At 48.6% G+C, this 13,007-nt stretch overlaps 1 protein-coding gene across 1 annotated transcript; it reads right to left on the reverse strand.

Annotated features, from left to right (window-relative positions):
• Positions 1-753: 753 nt before the first annotated feature.
• On the reverse strand, positions 754-7,940 carry BRI3BP (BRI3 binding protein). Its single transcript, XM_063173195.1, has 3 exons — positions 7,737-7,940; positions 6,846-6,948; positions 754-5,561 (listed from the first exon to the last, which is right to left on the reverse strand). Exons 1-3 carry the CDS (start codon positions 7,938-7,940, stop codon positions 5,143-5,145), a joined length of 726 nt encoding a protein of 241 aa, XP_063029265.1. The 3' UTR covers positions 754-5,142.
• Positions 7,941-13,007: the final 5,067 nt, after the last annotated feature.

A 13,007-nucleotide genomic window follows, 5' to 3' on the forward strand; every position in this document is an offset into this window, starting at 1 on the left:
TACCGTACGGACCCACGTGCGGCCCGCGGCGCCGCCACTTCCGGAACACAGGGATCTCGCGAGAAGACGGGAAAGGGGCGGGAATGGGCGGGAAAAGAGCGAGATAGGGCGGGGAAGGGGCGGGGAAAAGGCGGGAAAGGGGCGGAGAAGGGGCGGGAGGGGGCGGGATCATGCGCGGGATCATGCGCGGGATCATGCGCGGGGATCGGGACCCCTCAACCCATACTAGGACCCCCGATCCCGCCCCACCCCATCTCACCCCACCCCTTCCTTCCCATTCCATTCCATTCCATCCCATCCCACCCCATGGATCCCATCCCATCCCTTCCCTCCCACCCCACCCCACCCCACGCCATCCCATCCATCCCATAAATGCCATTCCACCCATTCCCTCCCATTCCACCCCACCCCATCCCACCCCATGGATCCCATCCCATCCCACCCATACCCTCCCATTCCACCCATTCCCCCCAATTCCACCCCATCCCACCCCATGGATCCCATCCCATCCCTTCCCTCCCTCCCACCCCATCCCATCCCATCCCACCCATCCCATAGATGCCATCCCACCCATTCCCTCCCATTCCATCCCACCCCATGGATCCCATCCCACCCATTCCCTCCCATTCCACCCCACCCCATCCCATCCCATGGATCCCATCCCACCCATTCTCTCCCATTCCACCCCACCCCATCCCATCCCATGGATCCCATCCCACCCCTCCCCTCAGAGCCTCGGCAGGCACTCGCAGCTCAGTGCAAAGTCTCAGTAAACATTTATTCGAAGCTTTGCCACAATACCTTAAGTTGATTTGTGAAACTGGTCTACAAATACTGAACTACGGAGTACATGGTTTGGATGGTCCGATAAAGGAATAAATAAAGGCATGTAAAGCTCTGTAAAAAATAAGTCTGGTACAGTTGTAACTACTAACAGTATTACCAGTAGGATCTCGTATGTGTCTAGGATCAGAAGTGAACACACGGCATCTCTTCAGACCAAATCGTTTTTACATAAACAATTGTACAAACTGAAACACTGTAATCATGAAACCTGATGTACAAAACAGGATGTGAAATCACTACCATCAGTGCCAACAACAAGTGCTACCACAGCAAATAGAACTTCTGAATAAAAGGAAAAGATCGGTTTTTACATGTGCTGTCATCACAGGTCGATGGAATTATCCAAAAAGTTTAAAATACATGCGGATACAACAAAACCTTTTATTTTCCAACCCAGACAAAGAGAACTCATGGTCACTTAACGCCATTAGCTGCCAAATACGGATCAGTATGTGAGGCAAACCACACTTAAACACTTCTACACCACCGAAGAGCTAAGGTTGATACCGGTCTATCCACAGCGACGATGCAACGAGCCTCGAGAAGCAAAGCACGACGTGAAGGACGCGCTAGAAGCACAGCACTGAGCCACACCAGGTTTGTACACTGCACTCTGACACCCAAAAACCACTGGGAAAGCGTCACATCCCACAGGACACATCGGGTATTACAGCTGTGTGCGTCCGGAGGAGCCGCCCTGCCTGAGCGGGAAAACTGCAGGATTGCAGAGGCTGGGTGCTAAAACAGGCAGGTAAAAATCTTCTGGAATGGGAAAAGCACTACAGGATTGCAAAGCTGGCTCCCAGAGCAGGCAGGTGAAACCTTCAGGAATGGGAAGAAACCTGCAGGATTCCAAAAGCTAGGTCCCAGAGCAGGCAGCTGCAACCCTCAGGAATGGGAAGAGAACTGCAGGATTGCCAAGGCTGGGTACCAGAGCAGGCAGGTGAAAAGCCTCGAGAGCAGGAAGGACCCTGCAGGATTGCAAAGGCTGGGTCTTGAAGCAGGCAGCTGAAAACCTTCAGGAATGGGAAAAGCACTGCAGGATGGCACAGGCTGGGTCCCAGAGCAGGCAGATGGAAACCTTCAGGAACGGGAAGAACCCTGCAGGATTGCAAAGCTGGGTCCTAGAGGAGGCAGCTGAAACCCCGTGGAGTTCCCGATGCCAGCAGCCAGAGCCCATCCTGGGTGCTTGTGCCCGCTGCTCACACAGGGATGGGCTCTCCAGCGGCCACAGGAAGGTCCAGGAGCAGGGCCAGGTCCTGTCCTGCAGGAGCAGCCAGGCGGGACTGTCCCTGTGTCACCTGTGCCCCAGCAGCAGCTCCCAGCAGGGCACCATGGGCATGGCTGTGGCAGAGCTCCATCAAGTCACAGCAAAAAGCCAAAGCCACCAGGGTTGTCCCACGCCATCCCTGCCCTGGCCAGGTGTCACCTGCTGAGGGTTGTCCTGTGCCACCCTGCAGGTGTCACTGCCAGGGTTTGCCCACAGGTGACACAGAGCCCTGCCTGTCTCTGAGATGCTCTGTGGGATACAAAAGCATTGCAGCCACTGGCACGGGTTTCTAAAAAACAGCAAAATCCTCCATGGATAAAGTAGATGGCCCAGTATGGAAAATACTTGTAAAAGGTATTTACAAAAGTCAAAAGAGATTAAATACAATAATACCACATTCATGTCCCCAAAAGCGCTTTCACTACAGTGCATGTTTAAAAATACAGAGCATTTTTAAAGTATATATTTATATATGTATATATATATATATTGAAGATTAGATTGTGCTTTAAAAAAATCATTACTTCTGAATTTGACTAATGTGAAAACTGAGTGCTGGGAAAAATACTGATTAAAAATACCCAATTTTATATATACTGCTTTTCACATAACATTTTGCTATACATGGGATGCAAGTAAATATAAAAATACCATTTTTCAAGCAGCAGGGTGATCCAAATAAAGAGTATTAATATAGGAGGGCTGATTTTACAAAAGTAAGATAAATGATTAGACAGGGAGAAACCATAATCCAAATTAACTTTTATATAATACTTTCAAAGAAGTCTTTATCATAGACACCTCTTAATATATAAATGTTCAGTACTTAAACTTTAACGTTAAATATGGATTACACAAAATACAATCTATGCAAACTGACCCAGGCACATTGTCCTAAGAAGGCAATGGAGCCACTGACACGAGCAAGGTTTGCAAACTTTGGTCCTCAGGTCTCACATTTGGCAAAACACATCAAGACCTGACAAGCTTTTCTAGTCAATTCCTAATTTCCAGGTTGGCATTTTAGCCCAGTCCTCAGTGCACAACAGTAGGGAGAACTGAGTCTACAGGGAAGACTCTGTAATACTATGGAAAATGAGCTGAAAAAAGGAATTTACTGTCATTTACATTTTCAGCTTGACCTAATGGACTATTTGCTGCCATAGTCCCTATCTGATCACAGGAATGATTTTAAGTTGTGATAACCAGTTATTTAACAACTCTAAACTTGTTAACAACTGGGGTGCAGGGGGATTTACAGGTGACATAAAAAATTAAAATGCATTCCAACCGTGCCAAGTGCATATGAACTTCAACCGTGTTGAACAGAAGTGATCACCAGGAGTAAAGGCCATTAACATGGATTTAAAAACAACCCCCATGGAAATGCCACACACAGACAGACCCAAAGAGGTTCAGGCAAGTAACACACACATTCCAAGAAGAACATTAAAACTTCAGCATAAAGAGAAAAATAAACTCGCCCCACAGTTACATTCAGTTAAGCATCACACCCAGAAGCTTTGCCCAGTGGAGGACAAGCTGTGCCCAGCCTGTCCCACTGGGGCTGGCACTGGCAGGCACACCTGGGAACCTCCTCCTCCTCCTCCTCCTCCTCCTCCTCCTGGTTCCCTTGCTTTGCAGCCAGGCCCCATCCCAGACCAATTTTTGTTGCGTTTTTTGATGCAGCTGTTTGTTTGGACCCTATGGGATATGGAATGCTCCAGCTGTGCTCCATCCTACCCCTGGTGCTATCAGAACTGTGCTCATCACCAGGGGCAGGTGCTTCCCTCCCTCCTCACATCTGTGTCCTTGCATGCTGCTGTTTCCAGGTGAAACCACATTCCAGGCTTCCTTCCCTGAGCTTCCCTTTGTTTCAGTAAACCAGCACAGCCAGTGATGCCCTACCAAGTAAGAAACACAGAAATCCTGCAAAATAAAAATTGCTCCAAAGCTCCACTGCTTTGAAAGAGAACCGTTTCCTACACCCTCCTCCTAAAGGTGACTCGCCTTTCCCAAAACCTAATGAGGACAGAGACTTCAAGCAAAAAGCTCCTATAAAACTATTGGAATTTTAGAAAAAAATCCAGATCTTCCTGAAGATAATTTATTGCCGCTGATTGGTCCTGAGAAAGCTTTAAGCAACAATACATTTGCACGTGTTTTAACTGCTGCCTTTTCTGAGAAGGTACGTGGGTCCTGAGATTAAAAACCATGTTTTACTCTATGCACTTAAGCTTGGAAAATGCTTCACTGTGCAGATCAAATATGAATTACAATTTGTCACGCTACATCTTCCTTCTGTGCCAATTTATTAAAGCAGATTTCCTTCCAGACACTAACAAATTAAAGTTCTCGGGATGAAATGCAATGATAAAATGCCACACGTGTGCTTCCTCACATTGGACTGGCATTTAAGGACTTCAGATCTTCCTTCTCCCTCATTCCCCACCTCCTGTTAAAAGCTATGGTGTGAATTTTTTGGCCTGGATACCAGAAAATTCCTCATCTGATACTCTATGAAAGGCAACTTCAAGGCAATGAAATAAGCCAACAAAAACATAAAAACATTCACAACTCTGAAGAAAAAATATGGACCCACAGCAGTTACTTCTCAATGGAAGTGCTTGGTAGCTTGAGATTTTTTTTTTCTTTTTAACTGTTAAAGTGTCAAATTTGCATATGTTTAACTCAATTTCAATATCTGAAAGACTACTCAATTTGCTTTTATAAAAACCTTACAAAAGATGTTTTTAAATGCTTGTAAAAGTAAGCGTTTATCTACTGAGAAAATTCTAGTACTGGATAAAACTCTGAATATACAGCTGAATTTTGTAAATGTTTTTTCTTTCTCCTAGAAGTCTAACGGCTGAGTGTTTAACCTAGATAAATTAGTCTTAGACACGATGAAAAGTTATAACTTTGCACACTTTTTACCATGTGATGTTTTGTTGCTTTGTAACTTCGGATGAGACAGTGCTAAGGGTTTTTCCAGAGCTGGTGTTCAGTGGTCAGCGGGGGCTGGCTCATTGCTCAGCGCCCCTGTCCAGGTTCTCAATCACCCTGGAGAGGCGGATGTTCAGCAGCCTGATCTGGCTGTCCAGGTGGTCCATCTTCTCCTCCAGGCTGCTGTTGCTGTTCCTCCTCCAGTAAAAGCCGACGGGACCCGTCATGAAGTAGACGGCCACGACGAAGCAGAGGGGCAGCACGGCGTGCTCGGGGTCCCCCTCGTACTTCTGCAGGATGTACACACAGGACAGGGTGAACAGCGCCACCCTGGCGATCCAGAAGAAGCGGCCAAACAGCATGTGCAGCAGATAGAAGAAGAATCCGAGGAACAGAGATAAAAACCAGTAGGCCAGCAAAATGGCACCGATCAGCAGCAGGGCGCGCGTCGGGTTGTTGGCAATGGCTGCTGGGCTGAAATAATGAGTCAGGTTGGAGGCTGGAAAACAAAGGGAAATGAACAGGATGTTAATGAGAGTGGGCTGGAGGTGCACGGGGCAAAAACACACAGAGCACAGCTCCAAAGGGTCACATCCCCACAGCACTGGGGCAAAAACACACAGAGCACAGCTCCAAAGGGTCACATCCCCACAGCCGTGGGGCAAAAACAGGCACAGCTCCATCCCCATAGCAATGGGGCAAAAACATGAGCACAAATCCACAGAGCCAAACCCCCACAGAAATGGGGCGAAAACACAGAGCACAGCTCCAAAGGGTCAAACCCCTCCAGCACTGGGGCAAAACCAGGCACAGCTCCATCCCCATAGCAATGGGGCAAAAACATGAGCACAAATACAAAGGGCCAAACCCCCACAGCCCTGGGGCAAAAACAGGCACAGCTCCATCCCCATAGCAATGGGGCAAAAACATGAGCACAAATACAAAGGGCCAAACCCCCACAGCCCTGGGGCAAAAACAGGCACAGCTCCATCCCCATAGCAATGGGGCAAAAACATGAGCACAAATACAAAGGGTCAAACCCCCCAGCAGTGAGGCAAAAACAGGCACAAATCTAAAGGGTCAAACCCCACAGTAGTGGGGCAAAACACGAGCACAGCTCCAAAGGATCAAACCCCACAGCAATGGGGCAAAGACACAGGCACAGCTCCACTCCCACAGCACTGGGGCAAAAACATGAGCACAGATCCAAAGGGCCAAACCCCCACAGCAGTGGGGTCACAGCACTGCTTTCTAAAGTAAAGGGTAAAGCTGGTTCACCTATTTCTGGATGAACCTTCCTTCAAATCACAGGCTCAGCTCCAAGGATTCAACTGAATTCGTTCCAGGAAAGGTGGTAAAGGCTCTTTAAAGACAAACCACTCTAGAGCCTGAGGTCAAAACTCATACTGGGGCTACAGATCCTGCTTTGTAAAAGTGACATTCTAAAGGCTCTCAACTGCACCTTTCATTTCTCTAGTCCTCATTGATTTCTCTGCACTGTTCCTGGCTGTGTGAATCCATTTAATGATGGATTCACCAAGGAACCAGCCGTGCCTGGTAATTCATTCTATACACATCCTGTAGATACACAGACAGAAATGGAATGGTGGGGTTCAGTCTCCTTGTTTGAAGATACTAATAGGAAAATCAAAGCCATGTGAAGCTGAGAGACACACCACTGATGGATGTTCAAGCAGCATGATAAAATGTAACTGTTTTCCCATTTGCTTGTAAACACTGATACGGGCTGAGACAGTTCAAGGGTAAGCAGGCATCAACTTACCATCAATTCCAAGAACATCTAACAAATCAGTCCATATTCTCCAGAATGTGTCCATTAATACATCCACCCCATTCACAAACCTCTCTGTCAACCTTGAGAAAAACTGAGAAATAAAATTGAAAATTAAAAAAATCCTCAATTCCTAAAGTAACACTTTGAGACTTATTTGTCATGAGTAGAATCATAATTCATTAGGCAAGATTTGCAGATTATCTTGTAGTCCTCATGGGAAAAATTGTAAATCTGATTTTTTTTAACTCTGTGAATCATGAATTTATGCGTTGCAATTATCGTTATTGTAGGTATTTTGGCATGTAAATGCACATCTTGGCAGGATTTTAAAATGCACTTTATTGGCTTTACTATCGTTTTGAAGATTAGAGATAACACTATTACCAACAACTGGCAAAGCAAACCAAAGAATTCCTTTCATCGAGCAACTGAGAGATGTCCCCAGCATCACACGCAAATGTCTCAGGTGCGCTCAGAGGTCAATCCAAGAGAATTTATCTCAGCCTGAGGACAGCAGGCACAGAGGAATGGATGCACGCCTGCTTCCCTGCCAGTTCCGCTGGCCCCACGAGCACAGGATGCTCTGCCCTGCAGCCAGAGCGATTTCAGCTCCTCACCCAGCGGCCCGGCCGCCTCCCCACCTCACACCACCTCTATTTAAGCCTTTAGCTGCTATTTCCCCCCGCTTTCCTGCAAGCCCGGCCTCCCGGTTTGCTCCCCAGAGCAGCGCTCCTGAGGTGGCTGACGAGGCCACGGCCGGTGCCGCACCGAGCGGGGCGATGGGGACGCGGGGCTGCGGCCTCAGAGCCGCCCGCTCAGCGCCGGAGCAGCGAGGCGAGGGAGCCGGAGGGCAGAGGGGGGCGGCGAGCGGCACCTCACCTTCTGCAGGGCCCGCACGTTGTCCTCGCCGAAGAGGCCGCTGACGCCCTGGTAGAGGCCGCTGGCGGCGCGGCGCAGGCTGTTCTGGCGGTCGGCCCCGCGGCTCCGTGCGGCCCGCACGCCGGGCCCCGCCGCGCCGAGCAGCAGCAGCAGCAGCAGCAGCAGCGCCGGGCCCCGGAGCTGCACCCGCCGCGCCGCCGCCATGGCCGCCCCGCCGCGCCCGCCGCAGCGCCGCCCGCCGGCCCCGCGCCGCAACTGCGGCCGCACGGGCGGGGCTCCCGCGGCGGGAGGAAATCACGGGGACGAACGGCCCTGAGGGGAGAGAGCGGGGAGCGGCCCTGAGGGGAGAGAGCGGAGAGCGGCCCTGAGGGGAGAGAGCCGAGAGCGGCCCTGAGGGGAGAGAGCGGCCCTGAGGGGAGAGAGCCGAGAGCGGCACGGCGGGGCTGGGAAAAACGCGTGGTTTATAAATGGCCTTTCGCAAATATTCAAATAAATATTATATGTGTTGTGTTAGAAAGTTATGTTCTATTAATTCTCTTAAGTAGTGTGTTAAATATAGTTTTAGGTTGTAACAAAATGTTAAAATAGAAGCTATGCTATGTAGGATGCTTTTCTTCTAAAGCATCCTACGCACTGAGGCAGCAGCCACAGGACACCTGAATCTTTCAGAGAAAAAGAATTTATTGCTCCATTATCAGGAGACACGAGCTTCTTCCCACCTCGCTCGGTCGGGACGATGCTGTCAGGATTCAGAGGAAGAAGCTGACACTGCCCAGACAGAATCCCGTGTTTGAATGGAAATTACGCATCATGGATGAGGTGTATGAATATGCAACAGGTTATTGTTTTTAAGGGTTAATCCTCTGTTAACGTGGGTCCTTCTTCAGGCTTGTGCTGCCCCGAAAAAGGTACCTGGACATCCGTAACTCTTTATTTCTATTGTCTCATATTGTCCTAATTCAAATTGTCCAAATTATTATTACTCTAATTGTATTACTATTTTTATAACCATTTTATTACTATTAAAATTTTAAAACCAAGTGATTGGCGTTTTTCACAGGGTCCAACCAACCCCACTCCTCCACCACACACACACACGGCTAGAGCACTGTGCCTGGTGCCACAGGGTTAGATTTTATAGTTTTGAGGTTCTGGGCTGCTTTAAGGTGTAGTTGTGAGCTTCACATTAGTAAGATAAAGCAATTCCATCTCTGTCTGGGGACTGAGGATAAATGATCCAAGTCTCAGGCCCAAGAGCAGAAACAATGTGGAATGAAAAGAGAAAAACAAGCAGCAAGGGACTTAATAATCTAAAACTATAATTGCAGAATTAACTCCAATACGTGAATGGAGCAGAATTTACAAAAGTGAGAGATCCCCTGACCAGGGTGTAGCCCTGTCTGGGCTCCTGTGCTGCCCAAGGTGGATCCATGGAGGCCTTCTAATAAATCCCTGCTTTATTCTGTGACTCTGCCTGGCCTCTGTTCCAGGGCAGCCTGCACAGGGCACCGTGCCCAGCTCGGGGCTGCTGGGTGCAGGAGAGATAAGGAGCTGCTGGACAGGGTCCAGCTGAGGCCACAAAGATGATTTGGGGTTTGGAGCATCTCTTATGAGGAGAGACTGTGGGACCTGATTTTATACTCCATGTTCCTGGAGTTTAAACCGTGTGGCTCAGCCTAGGACTGATAGCTGAGTAGACATTTAGAATATAGACATCTCTGCCATGGCCTTTTTCCCAGTTTTAGTCTGGCCAAAGCACTTATTTTCACATTTAGCAGAACAGCCTGGACATTTCAGCATTGTTTTCTATTTGGCCCTGGAAGGCTCGGGCCCATATCCAGGAAGGTACTTAGGATTCGATTTCAGCAGGATATAGATGCTTTGTACATTTATAAATTTTGCTTTCATTTAAGATTTGCTGATCTGTTGTTACCTGTGTACAGTCTGAAGCCTCATGCTCTCCCAGAACAGGTTGGTAACTGATGATATTTTGGAGGTTCTTAGGAGGTTTCTGTCAATTCCACGTTGTGCTTATCCTCTGAGCACACACTAAATGTCGGCTTCCGGGGCATTTCTTGCAAGTTACATCATACAAAATAACCTTGATGATAATCAGTGTAGTTTTCTGTGCCTGGTATATTTCTTTGCTTTGTTTCCAGTTGCCATGGCCTTCCCTTGTGCTGTTTATGATTCAATGGGTCTTGTTTGTGCACATTTGGGAACATTCCTATTTCTCTGTGTGAATTTCTGTGGAGGAATCCCCTCAAAATCCCTTCTGTTGTGTCTTCCCATCTGTTCTCCATGGAGTTCCAGAGGCCTGTGGTAGTGGCTGTCCTTTGCACGAGGTCAGGACAATTTGGGAAAATTCCTGGTATTTCATTGATATCCTGGCCTGTCTCAATGAGCCCATTTCAGGTGAGTTTATCTCTCCAAATGCCCAGCTCTTATGAAATGACAGGATATTTCACCCTCCTCGTTTAAATAAATGAAACAGTGTCTGCCCAAAGAATACATTGCATCATGGCATGAAACACAGATCTCAGCCACACTCGGCTTCTCTGTGAGGAATGTCCTCTGGAAAGGGTCTCACTTTCTGGAAAGGTCCTTTGGTGAGGGTCTCACTGTACAGAGGAGGCATGGGTGTGCTTCTCTATTTCCTCATCTGCACTAAAAACTCCGTAAGTTATTTTACTCAGAAATAGAGATTTAACAACAATTTGAGCAGTGTTTAGAAAAAATCGGGGGCTTCTAGGGCTCTGAGTTTTAGCAAATCACAGGGTTCTCTCTTTTAAAATTATCATTATGCTCAAAAAAGTGGCATGGCCTTAAAGAAAGCCAGCTGATGTTACAGTTCCTAACCTCCCTGACCCTCATATTTCTGTCTTTGCTTCATCTCACAGCCTCAAGCTGTCACAGCTGATCTCTTTATGGCCATTTGTCATTTAGGCCTTTTTTCCTTAATGTCCTCCCCATGAGGGTTTTCTTGCAGTGTGTCAACATTTCTTTTCTTCTTTTCCTTTTTTCCATTTCCTTTTCCTTTTATTTCTTTTTCCTTTTCTCCAAACACCTTTGATTTTGATTCTGGTTATTTGTACTCCTGACACAATATAGAGGCTGCAGATATCAAATGAGCCAGGAATTTCTTATTCTTATCCAGATTCATTAACCAGCTGGCTGATGCTCTGAATATAGGATTTTTTTTTTATTTTTTAATTTCCAAAATCTTTAGATGTCTTAATCCAGCTGTTGGTTCAAGGGATCATGGTCAGGCCTTGGCGTATTGCAGAGATTGCCCTGAGGTATTATTACAAAACTTTTATCTCATAGATTCTGGCATTTCATCAATTTAGTCTTGCAGGTGACTCCAGGTTACCTCAGAGCCCTCAGTGGGGTAATGTCATCAGCAGCATGATTCTTTAGAATGGCCCCTAATCTAATCTGAGGCAGAAAACATGATTTCATTTCTACCCTATTGTTACTATTAGCAGGCATAAGGCAAGGCTTAAAAAGATTTGGGAATGGGCAATTCCAGTTAATCTCATTCAGGCTATTTTCCTCCTCCTAATGTAGTCTCCAATCTTAATTGCAGTAGTACTGCAGTCCTGTTAATACCTATTTTCTCATTAAAGGTTTGTTTAATTTTCCTTCTTTTACTTCCGATTTTTCCAAAGTCGCTTTTGAAAGAGGGAAAAACTGGTTTGGATAAGGGAAAACTGGAACGGAGGCAGGGAACGTGGATGCATAACCTCCTCTTAAATAAGGAGTAAAACTCCTTTACAAGAGTAGAACTGCTGCTAGTAAGTGAGGAAGTGCTAGCAGGCTTTCCCAAAAGCCCAGTTCTATCAGCAAATCCATCGTTCCCCTTCCTCCCTGAGCTATAACCGGGCCAGTCCTTTATAAATTACACCTTTTTCAGCTCAGCGAGAGGATTTTTGGGTCCCTTCTCAGGTGATTTAGCTGCTCATTTTCTTTTTAGGAGTTCAGGTTGCTTTGGGTGGGAGAAAGCGGCAGTTTTGCCTCTGCTTTTAGGAGGAATATTTAGCAGAAAGGATATTTTAGACATTAGAGCGGCTATTCGGGAAGGAAGGTGGGTGAATGACCGGCCCTGGAGGCGTTTCAGGAAAGGTTGCATGAGGCGCTCACTGCCGTGGTCGGGTTCACAGGGGGATGTTGAGTCACAGGCTGGAATCGATGGCCTCAGGCGGCTTTGCCAGCCGAATCGATTTTTTAATGCTAAAACGGGAAATTTCGGCACCGCCCCGGCGCTGAGGGGACCCGAGGGACCCCCGCCCCTCCCGCCGAGAGCATGAGAGCGCTCCTCTGATTGGGCACACCTCCCCCTGATCCGGCCGCTCATTGGTCGGCGGGGAGAGCAGCTTGAGAAACCTCTGCGCTGATTGGTCCCTGCTGGCGTCGGCTCTTCCCCCGTCGGGCCAGCCGCGAGGAGAGCGCGCTCTGGGCTGATGTGGGGCCAGGCGCGCCGCAGCCAATCAGGAGCGGCGGCGTGCGGGCCGCGGTGCGCCGCGCGGGATCCGTCCGCAGCGCGGGCCCGCCCGGCCCTGAGGGGCGCGGCGGCGGCGGGCGGGGCGCGGAGTCACGGCATGGCTGGGTGGGGAACGCTGCGGTGAGCACCGGGGCCCGTCTGCCACCCAAACACCGCCTTGTCATCCACACCAGAGCCCTCAGTGCCGTGTCAGACGTGTCCTTAAGCACCGTGATTCCATCACCTCCCTGGGAAGTACAGTCCAGTATTTACTGTCTGTGGAAATAAAAATATTAAGCTAAACCTCTCTCCTGGCACAGCTTAAGGCTCTGTGCTATCACTTGTTCCCTGGGAGCAGAGCCTGACCCCCGTGGCTGTCCTCTCCTGTCAGGAGCGGTGTAGAGCCACAAGGAACCCCCCTAAGGCTCCTTTTCTCCAAGCTGAGTCCTTTTCCAGTTCCCTCAGCCTCTCCTGGTGCTCCAGGCCCTCCCCAGCTCCATTCCCTTCCCTGGACACACTTTTAATGTCCTCCCTGACCAGAGAGGCCCAGCCTGGGTACAGGACTCGTGTGTGGCCTCACCAGAGCACTGGGGTTAGTAGGCAGCCCCACATTCCTGAGCTGGGACCCCCTCAGTAAAAATCACAAATTACAGTTCTGTTTCCAGTCCCGACAAGGAGCGCTGCAGCCATAGAGGGCATCCAGCAGGTGTTTGCTGAGGTGTCACTCTCCACCTGTCCCACACCTGGCCCTAAGCTCGCCCCAGAGCTGTTTGTTCATTGTTATAACA

This window comes from Melospiza melodia, chromosome 20, assembly GCF_035770615.1.
Source record: "Melospiza melodia melodia isolate bMelMel2 chromosome 20, bMelMel2.pri, whole genome shotgun sequence".
Classification (NCBI taxonomy): Eukaryota; Metazoa; Chordata; class Aves; order Passeriformes; family Passerellidae; genus Melospiza; species Melospiza melodia.

Bases quoted from the DNA above. Each gene is read 5' to 3' on its own strand.
- BRI3BP (XM_063173195.1), bottom strand. From the start codon at position 7,940: ATGGCGGCGGCGCGGCGGGTGCAGCTCCGGGGCCCGGCGCTGCTGCTG. The intron at 6,949-7,736 runs GTGAGGTGCCGC...TTTATTTCTCAG, and splicing joins ACGTGCGGGCCCTGCAGAAG to TTTTTCTCAAGGTTGACAGA. The intron at 5,562-6,845 runs GTAAGTTGATGC...TTTGTTTTCCAG, and splicing joins AGATGTTCTTGGAATTGATG to CCTCCAACCTGACTCATTAT.